The following is a 15997-nucleotide window of genomic DNA, read 5'->3' as shown; positions in this document are numbered from 1 at the left end:
TATTTGACACTAGAAAGTGGGAATCTCACGCATGATTTTATTGAAATATATTTATTGTGCCCATCCGGAGTTATCTCAGTATGTGTAACAGTAGTTTACAGAAGTTGCAACACCACGTATCATTCCATCTCGCTTCAGTTCTCTAGCCGCACCCAGGAGCACTTTCACTGAACAAAAGTAAAGACTATGGACACTAAAAATGTAGGCATTCTATCCATCATATAGGAAGAGAAATGGAACGCACAAACCATCAGCAAAAGTGCATCATCTGTCGTCTAATTCTTTTTTACAATCTAGCAATCTTTGAGCGCGATCAACTGGTCGACAACACCAGGATCAGCAAGGGTGCTTGTGTCGCCAAGTTCATCCAGCTGCTTCGATGCGATTTTCCGCAGAATCCTGCGCATTATCTTACCACTTCTTGTTTTAGGAAGCCCTGGCGCCCAGTGGATCTTGTCAGGAGCTGCGAATGCCCCAATCTGCCACGCACGACATGATAAATCATGTTAAGTTTTTTTTTTCAAACTTTTTGATGATGATGACAAAATTAATCAAAATTTAAAAAGAAGTGTCACGTGACACTATAAAGAGAACATCCAAAATGACCAAGACAAACCTGGTTACGAACAGTCAATATGAGACTTTTTCGTAGCTGTTCACTATAAGGAACACCATCCACCAAAGTTACAAAAGCATATATTCCTTGTCCTTTCACCTGAAGCAGACAATTTATTGATTAAGCATTGTAGGTACTGGGATAACGAAGACAATAGAGAAAGGAATAAGGGAAAAAACAGTGGACCATACCTCATGCTCAACAGCAACAACAGCAGCCTCTGCACACTGTGGGTGTGAAACCAGCGCAGACTCAACCTCTGCTGTACCAATCCGGTGTCCACTACAAATTCAGAAGTGAAAAGAGCTTAAATTTTACAATTTCTGGACACTAAACTAAACCATAGAAAATAGGATGGATCTAATGAGCAGCTTACCTGACATTGATGACATCATCTACTCTTCCAGTCAGCCAGTGGTAACCATCTTTGTCCCTGATATGCAAAATATATTTAGCAAAATTGTTTGCAAAACTAAAAGGTACAAAAAACATAATCCAAAATACACCTGGGTCTATAATATTGAAGGAAAGACTTCACTATGTTACCTGCTGCAACCATCCCCAGTAAAATAGTAGCCAGCAAATGGTTTGAAGTAAGTGGTCTCATATCTATCATGATCTCCATAGAGGGTCCGGAAAGCCCCTGGCCATGATTTCTTTATGCAAAGATATCCACTGCATTCTCCTTCAATCTCCTTCCCTTTCTCATCAACAATGACAGGCTGCATGCCAAACAGGAATGGCATAGGTAAAGAAATACAATCACACACACATATTTGATTGGTGCCATTGCAAAGAAACACAGGATGGAAAATACCATCACAATGGTCTGACATGATAAAACACCAGTGCAATCATGAACAACTCAGGAAAATGCCATCACGTCACTGTTTCAAGAGCTTTTCTCACTCTTTGAATGGCATTTTGCAATCATTGTCACATTTGCAATGGTAGTTAATAAATTTATTCTATAATGGCGTCTTTACATTTCACACAAATTATTACCTGAACACCGAAGAAAGGAAAGGTTGCAGAACCAGGTTTTTGGGGCCAGGCACCAGGTAAAGGAGTGATCTACAGAAAGAAAGAAAAAAAAGAGATCAACACAGCTACTTAATGGTCTCATGAAAAAACTAAAAAAGATGTAGAACATAAAGAGGTTTACTTACCATGAATCCACCAGTTTCAGTCTGCCACCAAGTATCTGAGATAGGGCAGCGAGAGTCCCCAACAATATTGTAGAACCATCTGAAATGAAGTAAACCATGCATAAGACTGACATCTTATAACTCTGTATGTACAGCACTGTAAATCTGTAACACATGATAAATGAACTACAAACCTCCATGCACTAGGATTAATTGGCTCACCAACGCTTCCCAAAACTCGAAGAGATTTGCGAGAGTAGCGTGTAACATACTGCAGAGCATATTAAAAAAAAATCAGTGATTACTACTCACAAACAAAAATAACATATGTCGCAATTTGCTAATTAAGAGCTGCAGTCTTGTATAAGTTTCTATCCTCCGAGTTGGTAAGTCACAAGTATCTTAGCAAGTCAAATAATGCATCGAATAGGTAGTGCATGCCATGGACCATCTGTCTGTATACTTAATATAAGTTCCACCATACTTATAATGCAACGATGCCACTAATGCATAGAAGCTGCATAGCATACATGCAGCAAGAACTTTTTTTACATGTTAATATATAACTAGCTGGCTGGCAAAAGTACATCAGCAAATATCAAAATTCCATGGTTGATTGCAATCATGAACTAACTTGAGTCCACAGAATTGAAAATGATGGGATTAAAATAGTGCTATAACGAATCACCAGATGGTTTATTCATATCACTTGCAAATTTTGTGAAACTATATCACACCCCAAAAAGAAAGATCACCAATATAGAATCATCATGCATACCTCAGTGCCATCACGCATGAGTGATCGTACGAGTGTCGGTGCAGTATAAAATATTGTCACCTTGTATTTGTCAACAATGTCCCAGCACCGACCAGAATCAGGGTAGTTTGGAGTCTATAATTATGATTCAAAGGAATACTTCAGGCAAGCAGAAAAATGAATAACAAAGAAACTGTTAAAAAAATACATAATGGCATGTAAGTAAATTCATAAAACAAGTCCAAGAAGTCAAGCACGTATTGGGAAATAAAAGTAGATCTTAGCATGACTGTTATGAGTTATGAGTCAAGAAGATTAATCAAACAAAATAAAGATGACAGACCAACAACAATCAAACCAGATTTTTAGCATCACGTCACAATAATAATATTGTAATTTCACAACACGCTAACTTGGAAAAAGAGAACTGTTGGTTGTCAGAAAAGTACCCCTTCAAAAACGAGAACTGTTGCTCCATTCAGGAGTGGACCATATGTCACATAGCTGTGTCCGGTAATCCAGCCACAGTCTGCAGTGCACCTGATGTTGAAACACACATGCGAAAGATTGCATCAGGAACCTATAGTTTCTAAGAGTAGTTCCCAACACTATGAAAATTACATAACTATCCCCTTTAAAAAAACTCGTCTTTACCAGTATATGTCTGATGGCTTGTAGTCAAATGCATACTTAAATGTTGTTGCACTGTACACCATATAGCCACCAGTAGTATGCAGCACACCCTAAATATGTCCAAAGAAATTAGTATCTTGGTCATGCAGTAACAGGAATCCTATCCTATGCAAATAAAAGGCAATAAGCACCTTTGGTTTTCCTGTACTGCCACTTGTGTACAGAAGGAACAATGGGTCCTCTGCATCCACCCATTCTACATCACACTTGGTTGGGAAACTGGTCACAACATCCTGAAAGATATCGCCCAAGAAGATGATGGTAAATTGACATTGATGTTATAAGACTACACATGTCTGTCTTGAAATATTTTATGTCTATTTACTCTATTAGAAATACCAACAAGTTCCTGTTGAAGGAGGAAATGTACCTGCCACCAAACATCCCTTCCTGCTTGCCATTTTGTGTCTTCTCTCTTCATTGCTGACTGATTTTCGTACGTCAAACATAGACCTGCCCAACACAACAGTATTGGCATCAGTAAACAAGATAACTGATACAATTCCATTATTCCTTTGCCCATTGAATAAACCACATACCAGAAGATCAGAAACTTCCCAACAAGTTTATCTTGTGTTCTATATAAACTTTCCACAAAAATGCAGAAATGTTGGACACACTTTTGAAAGATACATACCAATGGTTATATCATAAAAGGATATTATTCATTTAATTTGCAAAATTATATGTCTGCGTTAAAAACTAAATGTAGTCTTCTTTTTTTTTAAAAAAAAACTAGCTGTATTCTGTCGGCCCAGTTTTTTTTTTCTCAGTATATTACAAGCTTAAAGTTGGATCCCCCTCCTCTGTCTTGTGTTGAATCGAGTAATCATAACTATTGATATACCTAACAACTACGGATATTCTCAATTAATTTGCACAGACTACATACCTAAAAAGAATTAGCGCCCCCGCCCGCTCTCTCATGACCTGGATTTTCCACTCTGATATCACAACGGTATGAAACTATGGTTGTTCTGGGATCACATGCCAATGAGACCCCGTATGGAGTGCAAAATCCTGTTTTTTTTTTCCTATTTACTCTGATAAATTCTCTGTGCTTTGGATTGTGTGTTCTACATGATATACTTGAGTCACCCACAACTAAATCACTATAAAAGTTCACATATTTAGCATGAACCTCCTAATAAGACATCTTTTGCAAGTCAAAGACATGAGACCAGCTTATAACTGTCTACGCAGATATGGAATTTAGATTGTACTGCATACCTACAGAGACTCCTCCTTTCTCACTTTCGGCCAGAGCTGCATCCACTATATCTTTAAGAAGGATGGGCTTGACCCCTCTTTTCACTGCATTGCAGGTGATCACAAGCTTAGGCTTGCAATCAACAATCCTTTGGGCCAAGGAATCCGCAGAAAATCCAGCAAATACAACCTGGGCGAATTGTGGTTTGCATTAAATCACAAAAACATAATGAGGATTAACCAAGATAACAAACAGAGTTTTTGTTAGTAGGTTTGTAGCTGTTACCGAGTGAACAGCGCCAATACGGGCACAAGCAAGCATAGCAATGGGCAGCTCCAGCAACATTGGTAAGTAGATGATCACAGCATCACCCTTGCCAACACCAACGCTCTTCAAGTAATTGGCAAGCTACGAAAAGGATAAAGTGATATGTTAGACTGCGACATTTTCCTCAACCATCCAATGGCACACATTGACACACATTCAGTAAGGTCTCATTTATAAGCATGCATTTACCTGGCAAACGCTGTCCAAGAGCTCTGAATAGGTGAGCTTGCCATCCTGACCAGGCTCATTGCCCTCCCAATACATCGCGATCTTGTCTCCGTTCCCCGCCTCAATGTTGCGATCAACAGCATTGTAACAAATGTTTGTTTTGCCTCCTTTGAACCACTGCAATCCCAAGAATCACCACATGATTCAGAGCCACTTAAATCACCATCACAGCAAAATGCTAAATTTAGTCAACGGCACCTACACTGATCTGTACGGGCCCCTTGGTGACGTCGAGGTTCTCAGAGCAGACCTCACTGGGGTTCCACTTCTCCTTCCAGTAGAACTTCTCGGCGATCTCCGACCAGAACCCGGCCGGGTCGTTGATTGACCTCTCATACATCTGCCGGTACTGATGTCCACCATGAAAAAAAAAACACACACCAAGATCACAACTTTAGCACATCACAATCACCAAACACAAGGAAAGAAGCACTAGAATGAACGGATCCCAGCTTCATGCTCCTCTTGACACATATTGATGTTGATGTCCCTATCTGGCTTTTGCCCAGAGCCTTGATCAGCACGATTTGACATGCTTGCTTGCACGCCCGAAGTGGAGAGCTCTTGGGCGCCGCTAAAGCAGGCGCCTTGGTTATGGTCGAGAGCCGATAGCAACCCGGATCAATCCGCTCGAAGGGGATTCATGGAATGGGCGGGGCCGGCCCCCCAATGGGAGGCAGGCAAGGATCACCGGCGAGGTTTCGGGTTTCGGTACCTGCTTCGGGGAGGGGACGAGCGCGTCGGCGGAGAACTCGGCGCTGGGGTAGACAAGGTCGTGCTCCTCGGCGGCCAGCGACTCCCCGAGCACGACGGCGTTGATCCCGGAGATCTTGCCGGCGCCCGAGGGCAGCTCCGACATGGACTCCACGTGCCGCAGCTTGTCCGACGAGGCGCCCGCCGGCTGGTCGCCGTTGGCCGTCCCCATGGCGCGCAAAGGGAAGGGAAGGAAGCCGGCGGAGGGCGAGATCCAAGTCCAAGTCGGGGGGGTGCTGCCTGCTGCTGCCGCTGCTGCTGCTGCGACTGCGATGGCTACCGGTGGGCTATAAATAATAGCAGATCACGACGAGGAGGTTGATCGATCGGCTCGATCCATTGATCCAACGCCAGCCTACGCATACGCAGCCTTCGAAGACGCAGCCCCGGCTGCGTTCGTCCTTGAGGCAAAACAAAGTCCCAACATTCATTCCAAAACCGCTGTGTTTTTTTCTTGAAAAATAATATCTAAAAAATTGCTTGAAACATCGTATTAATTTATTTTTAAATTTCTGTTACTCTTACTTAAATTGTTATTAAGTAACGAGATGCCTTATTTTGCATGATCTTCTTATTCTACTTTATTGACTCTCAAAATCATAACTCATAACTTCATCGTAGTATTTCGTAATCGGTAGCAATAGAATACTAAAAATAAATTAAAGCCAAATGGTGAAAAAAAAACATGGTTTTTCTATATTCCCGGAAGCTGCAGTCTCACCGGTTGTTTATGGAAATTTTAAACTCTCTTAAACATGGCTTTGTGTTCGTTGGAAGAGGTGGGAAAATTCTCCTCCTTACACATGAAACTAAGTGACTTAATATCACAAGATGAATTAAATATTAAATAAAACTTAAAATAAATTAATAGGAATTTTAAGTAGCTTTTCTAGAGATCTAAAAAATACACGTCATTTAACATTCAAAAAATATCCGTACGGAAAACTAAGGGAGCAGAAGTTAAAAATAAGCCCTAATCTAACGCAGTCCAAGACCTATATTGTAGATGTATGGATGTTTACATGTTTACGTAGCATGCTTTTTAAATATTAAATGGCATATTTTTTTTGCAAGGGCTTTATGGGTAGAAGTTTCTTTAAAAAGACTAAATAAATTATTTTCAAATTTCTAATGGATAATCTATGTAATTAATTGTGTGTTAATGATTCATCTTGTCTCGTGTGACATGAAAAATACATCCAAACCTCCTGCAAGCTGCTGCTGCCTGTAACCAACTGCGCAGGTGGATCAGTTGAGTTGACTTTGTTTTCTTCTCCTTCCTATCTTCCGTTGCGCCTTTTATTTTACTTCACTTTATTCCTCAAGGGGGCAAATCAAAATCGAATTGTGAACAGCAGAATTGTAGAAGGTCAGCATGCATTCCGTAGTAAATGTTACACAAGGTTGAAACTGTTAGCAGTTTGGGGTTCTATTCTTATATATGTGTGTGTCAACTTCATCAAGTTTGTGCTAAAATCTTACAACGAATATGGACAAATTTACATCCAGATTCATAGTACGTTGAATTGACGTCAAAACATATTCTGTCAATATTTTAGTAGTCTGAAACTCTGAATGGTGGATGTGATGTTTTTTGACGGAGTATTTAGATTTTATAAACAGTAACTGAAACAAACACCAACATAATGAAGATAACACTGGTATAATTGTGTTAATAGTGGATTATAGCCAAAGCTAAGACTCCATCTTTTTAGCTTATTGTCGGATTATTGTAGCAGATTGTTTGCTCCACAATTATAGAATATGCTTTCTCAAGACAATTGTTTTAAGACTACTCCATCGCTCACAAAATAGAGCTACTTCTATAGTCTAAATTTTATTCCAAAATATAGTACTTATCCATATATTTCATTATCTCAACCTTCATTATCTCAACCAATTACAACCGTACACTATGAAATTTTACATGAAAATTCTAGATGTGCTTATTTTTTAAGGATGAAGGAGGCATTTGCTTAGTTTTTCTTTGTATCAACAAGTCCTGATAATAACCCGGCGAATAATCTGTTTGCAGGCTCCACATGAATTTGTTCTAAAATTTGTAATTGACTTGCAACCTACCGGTCAAAAAAGAATTTTGCATTGGTAGATGCAACTTGCTGCTGGTTGGTGGATCTATTCACGCCGGTTGGAGCTTGGAGATGGCGAGATAGAATAGAATATAGATTGCTCGCTGTGCACGAGCTGCACAATCTTCCTCCCTAGATTGTAGTATAATCTAACCGAGGGAAGGTAAAGGCGTGCAGAGACGGGCTCGGGCGATTGGCGTGCTGCATGCAAACCGCTGCTCTATGCTCCCTCCGGTTCTGTAGGTGACGTTGTTGATTTTTTAATTTATGTTTGATCATTTGTCTTATTTAAAAAAATTTCTAAATATATAGAATTATAAAACATATTTAAATTTACTTTAGTAATAAATTAAATCATAATAAAATAGTCAATAATTATATAAATCAAAAAATCAACGATGTCAAAAAAATCAGAGGATAATTAGCCTTTTTTTAGGGTTTCATGATTACCTGGTAGGTTACTCGCCAACATGACAAGTGCGTGGTGTTCTAAAAAAAATGACAAGTGCGTGGTAGCATGGCACAGCTGGCCGTAGGTGTTGGTGCATTTGCGCCTAGCTAGCTCTTGTGTGTGTTTGTGTGTTTTTTTAATCAACATAACCACGATTACATTGGAGATGTGTGGCTGTGCAACTTGGGTTCAGGGTTGACATTATACAAGTGGGATCAGGTGTGCCAACTTATGATAGACAGCAAAGATGGTTAAGAACAGACGAACAAAAGCAGGAGAAAGGGGTGGGCGTGGGTCAGTCCGTGTGTAATTTAGGGTCGATTATAGTATTAACTAAGTGAACTAAATTTTATTTATAGTAAAACTTAGTTTATTTAATTAAGTTAGAGCTGATCTTTATTACATGGTCAGAGAGCTCAAATCATGTCAGTACGGAATTTTTTATTTTTAAACATTTTGTAGAAATAATTTTATTACTAAACCTCCAAGAAAAATATTTCCAGAACCTTTTGGCCACGCCACCAACATAGGCGTGATCAAATGGCTTGCCACGCCATTGTCAATGGTGTGTCTTGCCACGCCACCGACAATGCCACGCCATGCCACAGCACTGGCTTGGCCAAAAGGTTCAGTTTTGGAAATATTTTTCCCGGAGGTTTAGTAATAAAATTATTTCTTAAAAAGATTTTAAAAATAAAAAATTTCATCAGTACGGGGTGATTTTTTAAGAAAAAATCAAACAGCATATGTACAGATAAAAAGTAATTTATAATAAAACTTTTATATATTTTTATATATGTAATTCTAGTGATTTAAAAGTATGATAAGAAACCCTAAAATATACTCTAGTTGAAATTTAAATTTTGACTTATAAGCATAATTATAAGCACAAAAATAAACTGTTTTGTCGTCATATTGACCTAGCCAATTTATATAAAGCCATCAACATTACAATTTCACACCAGAAACAGCCAACAATATAGAAACACTCGATGCCATAATTAATCCCGTCTGTCTCTTCATGACTCTCTCACAATTCCTCTAAGCAAATCGATCCTCACACATCATCATTATGGGACCAAGATATTGCAAGTTTATGACTATCTCTTTCTGTCTGACGGCTCAAATCACAGATTATGGTTTTCTCTAATCACAATGACGTCGAACAGATTCGTAGGTGTCTCTACAGGTGTGAGGTACGGTAAATTCTAACCATTGATATTATATATTCAAGTTTGGTTTTTATCGAACATAAACTTATTCTTCATTAGTACATCATAAGTTAAAATTGGGCTGAAATTGAACGCATATGTAACCTACCAAGGTAAACATCCATTCATTAATCTGTGGGTCCTACATGATAATGGAGTTTGATATTCAAATTAAAGTATGTAATTACAATTAATTGGAGTTATATATAGTATCGAAAGAAAGCATGAAATATGCCCCAAAAAAAATAAACCTAATATGAAGAAGAATGCTAAACTTTAGACTTTAGCCAAAGTAGCAAATTACTATCTCCGTTCTTTTTAATGACATTAACATCATCTATATCTTCCGTATAATTGGAAGCCAGTAGAAATTAATACCCAAAAGTTTAACATTTAAGTATGATACATCATCACCCACTGGAAATTATTGTTCAATAACATGCTACTCCCTAGTTTAATAATTCTTGTCGTTTTAGAGGGCGACATGGTCTTAAAATCTATGTTTGACTATAATTTTCTAAATATAAAATAAATAAATGTTTATTTTTATTAAAGTATTTTTAAGACTTATCTATATAAGTTATCCTAGTATTTTTAAACTAAATATTTTTAAAAAATTATTAATAATCAAAGTTGTAAAAGTTTGACCATATTTTTATCCAAAACAACATGAATTATAGATCCGGAGGGAGTAAAAGTCATGCAATTTTACCTCGTCATTTATAATTTACTCTATTATAAAGCTCGACATATATGAAAACATGACAAATCATCATCCGAACATCATTTTCACAATAATTCAACATTTACCCACCTATTAAATCTATAATATAGAACATATATTGGTTCATATATTTACAGTAAAGTATAGTGCATCCCATCGTTTTGCTTTTTGGAAGAAAAGCCATAGTGGCCTATTTGCAAATAAAAATAATTTATGGATAAAAATTTTATATGTGTGTCTCTAGCGATTCAAAAGAAAATTTTAAAAATAAATAATGATGAAAAAAAATCATAAAATCAACTCCAAATTAATTTTTTTCAAATTTAAATTTTGGCTTGTTAACATTTGCAAAACCGAAACAATGTGAATCCAGTTTAGAGGAATCAGAGGGAATAGTAGATAAATCAGGATACATTAAACACATGATTCGAGTGACTTCCGTATATTGTTTGATTTTTTCGGGGAAAAAACCAAACGGCGTATTTACAAATAAAAAATAATTTGTAAATAAAACTTTTATATACATGTTCTTAACGATCTAAAAGCCAAGGCTGAAAAATAAACTATGATAAAAACCTCAAAATTAATTTTAAATTTAAGATTAAAAATTTAAACTTTAACTTAAACAGAAGCAGAAGCGAAAAGAGAAGGGTGTGAAACTACATACATGTTAGATCCCCCACAAGAGCTTGTGTCGTTGAGTCGAAGACTCCATAACCATACGTGCACCTGCAGATTTTAGCTATTTTTAAGATAATTACTCCATCTAATTTTTGATAGATGACGCTACTTAATTTTAAGTCTTACTTTCGACCATTTTTCTTATTAAATTAAAAAACATACGTAATTATCATTTATTTATTTATTGTGATTATTAATTATGAAATATAATTTATATATAACTTATATTTCTAAATATTTACATAAAATTTTAAATAATATAAATAATTAAACGTGTTAAAAAAATCACAGCGTAATCCGTTAAAAACAAAAGTGGAGGGGAGGTAGTAGATTATGGTCGTTTTGTGGTGTTGGTGGCAACTAACTCGTACCTGCGACGTTGGCACGGCAACACGCATATGCTAGGCTAGCTAAAAGCATGACACGGGTACACGTCGGGAGGTGTTTGGTTTGGTTTGAAGATCCAATCACTCACTCAAGTTCGCTTAATGCCCAAGGCTTCCTGACCAGTGCTGAAGCTCATTCCCAAACCGTTACAAATGTCTTTTCGAGTTGTTGTCGAACGCCTATTTATACTTATACGTACTCCCTCCGTCACAAAATAAATTAATCTTTTACTTTTTACATATAATATTTGATTCTCCGTCTTATTCAATTTTTTTATTAATATTTTTATTTTTATTAGATGATAAATCATTGATACTACTTTACATGTAACTATTTTTTTAATTTTTTAAATAAAACGGATGGTCAAAAGCTCGGCACGAAAACCAAAAGTTTGGTTTATTAAAGGGCCGGAGGGAGTAAGGTGTACCTGTATAGTCTCTTTACAGACAACTACACAAGTACACCGTGAACAGTAACACGTGTTTTAAAACAGCAGTATGCTCGAGCAGTTCACTGTAGCTAAAATATTCCACTGCTATTCTACTATGCTGTGTTCTGGGATTTGTGTTAGATTTTATCGGCTTTTACACGCACGTTTTTCAAACGATTAAACCGTATATTATTTATAAAAAAGTTTTTATACAGAAGCTCTTTATCTTACCTTGTTAGAACATATTTTTAACTTTATAGTGGTTAATTTTATCATTGATACTATTAAATAGCTATTACAAAATTAGATAATATTCATCGTTTAGCTTTCATAAAAAAACACAGCCTAGGTTTGCAATTTAGACATTTTGGTAATGTACTATTCCTGTCTCAAAAGAATAGAACTTATGTACTTTTTCTTAAAACAAAAATTAAGGTTGGTGTTGAGAGATCCTTGCGATTGGTTGAGGTGAGAAAGTACGTGAAGAAATTAGATATGGAAGTTTGAGAACGAGAGGTACATGGAGAAGCAATAGTGTTGTGAGACAAATTTGAATCCTAAAAGTAATATAATTTTGAGACAGGTGAAGTAGCGACTTTTCCATAGAATTTAAACAAAGTCGTGGTATCGAAGATCCTAATGTCTGCACGTCGTAGTATAATGCAAGGTTCATAGATATCAATTCGGATGGTACGGTACTATGATTGTATCAAACCAAAACGATCTTAGTCGTACCATTTATACTAGTTTTTAAGGAGTCCATCTAGTGATCAAATGTTTAAAAATTTTAATTTTATCAATCAAATACAATTACTGTTATTGGACGATAATCTGAAAGCGTACACGCAAGTCAAAAAACCTATACATGCCCACGAGAACAAAAAATCAAACGTTTGATCAATGCAAAAGTGGTTTTTAAGTATCTTGATCTTAAGAAATAGATACAATCTAACGAGAGAAGCATGATCTTGCATAGGATCCCAATCCTATGAGTATTGTTTAAAATTAAGGTGTATTGAAAATAATGCGAATAAGTCCACCCAAGTTATAAAAAACAATTAAATTTATCAAAATAAATATTATAAACTTTAATTTTTACATTATATTATAAATTATATACTTTATAAAATATGATAGGGTCTTGATCATATGATCCAATTCTATGATACCATCAAAAAATGATACTAGCTAGTATCCGGAATATCGGTGTGCGAGTACCGTTAGTAGGAATTCGATAGGACCCTTTAAGTTCGCCTCATGATGAATTCCTTGAGTTCCTCATAGAGTGCAAAGAGAGGTGGGTACATGAGTTTGGATATGTTCGGGCCACCGAGAGACGTAATATTATACTCATGTGTGCATGCTTAGTATAAGATTTATCTTAGTCTAGAATTCACCCGTCATGATCTTTGGACCTCCTATTATATATCTCGGAGGGTACCACAGTGACTAAATCGAGAAGTTAGATGTGACAAACCACACAATAGGTTATAGATAGTATACTGTGATGAACTCCCCATTGGAGCCAGCCACCTAGAAGGGGAGCACGGGGGCTATTGCTTGGGCACGCGTATAGTGAGGATGTATGAATGAACAATGAACCCTTGGTTGATTCTTGGGGCCATGTGCTTAGGCTCACAACGCCTAACCGTCAATCCTTAGGAGGCCGGTGTGGCTTCTATATATGTTACAGTCGGGTTCGGCTCAGCTGAAGTTAGACTAATGACTGCAAACTCTTGCAGTTGGGACATCTGACCGTTGAAATGAAATAAAGGGCTCGATTGCCTTCTTTATCTCTCCTTGTCTTTGCTTCCTGAGTTGCTCTCCTTCCTTACTGCAACGATGCCAATGTATACAATTAACTAAATGATAATCTGCAAGCAAAAATAATAATCTGCAAGCAAAAATATTTTTAGGTCAGATTAATGCATGATCAATAAAATTGTAGGTGTAATAAAACTAATATATATAATAGTAATTAATGCATGATCAATAAAATTGTAGGTGTAATAAAACATTATATATTTTTGCTTGCAAATTATTAGTAAGATAAACATTATACTTTTGGATAAGGCAAAATTTACTAAAGGGCATCGAAAAAACATGTAATTAGCCGGTGGACACAGTAAGATCACGAATTTGCTGCAGGGCACCACAAAAATATGGTAATTAGCTGGTAGACACTCCGGCCATTATTTTATTAATTTCAAAGTCAAAAATTTTAAAAATAACGAGATTGCCCTCAGTGGCTGGGTCGCCACCGTCCTCACCGCAGTTGGGTCGCCGCCACCACCGCCTACTCAGTCACCCCATAGGCTAGGGTGCGGTGCTGAGACCGACTGTGTCTGGTTTGACTGGACCCAATCGGTATAAAAGGTTGGTCACCAAGGGCAATCTCGTCATTTTTAAAATTTTTAATTTTGAAATTAATAAAATAATGGCCAGAGGGTCTACCAGCTAATTATCATATTTTTGTGGTGTCCTGCAGCAAATTCGTGATATTACGGTGTCTACCGGCTAATTAGACGTTTTTTGATGCTCTGTAGCAAATTTTGCCTTTTGATAATGGATGAGAGTTTTTGTGCATGGTATTAAAATTAGTGACTTCTGTAACCAAAGTCTTTTGTAATTTAAAACATTCCAGCTAGAGAAAAATTAACCATTTAGCTCTGGCAAACTAATGTGAACTCTCATTATTGTTAAATTACACAGTATTAAGCCTTTTCATTTAGTTAATTGTATACATTGGCATTGTTGATGTAAGGAAGCAGAGCAACTCAGGAAGCAAAGACAAGGAGAGATATGGAAGGCAATCTAGCCCTTTATTTTATTTCAACGGTCAGATGTCCCAACTGCAAGAGTTTGCAGTCATTAGTCTAAGGGGTTGTTTAGACGAGGCTAAACTATTTAGCTTCATGTCACATCGGATGTTTAGACACTAATTTAAAATATTAAATATAGACTAATAAAAAATTAATTTCATAAATGAGTGCTAATCCGCTAGACGAATTTTTTAAGCCTAATTAATACATAATTAGAGCATGTTTACTGTAGCATTACATAGGCTAATCATAGATTAATTAGACTCATTAGATTCGTCTCGCAAATTAGTTTAAGATTATACATAGGTTTTTATTTATAGACTATATTTACTATTTATAATAAGCGTCTAAACATTTGATAGGACAAGGGACTAAAAATAAGTTCTTGTCCCAAATACCACCTAACTTCAGCTGAGCCGAACCCGTTACAGTCACGTACTCACGTCAGGTCCTCGAGCTTGGAGATTCCAGTGATATGTTCTCTTAATGCTCATATTTCCACAAGCCTTCGGGGTTGGCACGATTCACGTGATAGAGTATGTCAACTTCCTTAGCCTAGATAGCTTGATGATGTGGCCCCGGGTGATCTCGTGCCCATGACATAAAGGCCTCGATTATCATTTCACCAACGTGGACCGGTAACCTTACATTTGGGTGAATATGCTTTGGCCTTTACTGGGGGTACTTTGGTTCAGAAATTTTGACCACGGTCTGGGGTCATGAAATGCCGGCGAGCGAAAGCGAAGGCCGAAGCAAATGGAGGTTCGTTGCATGCTCAAACTGAAATATCTATTGCATCGACAAAATTGAAATATCCATTTTGAAAGGTCCCCGGTTGAAATATCAGCACTGACTTCATGACGAAAAGGACCGGCACCGACACCGACGTTACTCCGTTCAGCTTGGATTGGTTCGAAATTGTCCGGGCACTGGACCAAACTGATGGTGACACGTACGTTGATTTTATCCACTGTGCTGTTTGATGCCACAGCCAGATTTAAGTTTAAGAGGAAACAGTTCAGGTATGCGTAGGAAACGGTTCAGACATGCGTCTCAGAAAAACTTGCAGGTTTTATTCACATAAAAAGGTGTTGGCCAGTAGGTGCTCAGTCCTCTTCAGAGTTAAATAGCTCCATGTTGATGTTGACTGTGTGGAATTCTAGAGTGATGATTTTTTTTTCTTTTTAATTTTACATGTGTGGACGTGTGGCCCATATGGGAATGGCAATGAAGCAAAAATGCATGCAACAGCAATGAGGTGGCACTCACGTTGTCCCAAGCTTGGGATCTTCTGAGACCGGATGGTCAGCGTCAGATTAAGCAAGGGGTTGGGCATGGTGCATGCATGACAGAATAAACATTGCTGTTATGCATAGAAATAACACTTTTTCTAAGATATTATAATACTATTTAGATTCGTAGGAAGGTTAATGATTTTTTATAAATAAATATACATGGTGCAAAAAAAA

General features: G+C 37.2%; 1 protein-coding gene across 1 annotated transcript; it reads right to left on the bottom strand.

Annotated features, from left to right (window-relative positions):
- Positions 1–2: 2 nt before the first annotated feature.
- Positions 3–6140, bottom strand: LOC102701889 (acetyl-coenzyme A synthetase, chloroplastic/glyoxysomal). The gene is made up of 18 exons (XM_006647259.3): positions 5695–6140; positions 5182–5328; positions 4941–5096; positions 4710–4832; positions 4445–4613; positions 3585–3667; positions 3346–3447; positions 3176–3264; positions 2971–3061; positions 2543–2656; positions 1959–2035; positions 1786–1864; positions 1622–1690; positions 1163–1338; positions 993–1049; positions 808–898; positions 617–715; positions 3–479 (listed from the first exon to the last, which is right to left on the bottom strand). Exons 1-18 carry the CDS (start codon positions 5902–5904, stop codon positions 294–296), a joined length of 2118 nt encoding a protein of 705 aa, XP_006647322.1. The 5' UTR covers positions 5905–6140; the 3' UTR covers positions 3–293.
- Between the last annotated feature and the right edge of the window lie 9857 nt (positions 6141–15997).

Source organism: Oryza brachyantha, chromosome 2 (genome assembly GCF_000231095.2).
Source record: "Oryza brachyantha chromosome 2, ObraRS2, whole genome shotgun sequence".
Taxonomy (NCBI): Eukaryota; Viridiplantae; Streptophyta; class Magnoliopsida; order Poales; family Poaceae; genus Oryza; species Oryza brachyantha.
Note: the sequence above shows the minus strand (reverse complement) of the source record. Positions and strands in the feature narration are given on the sequence as shown.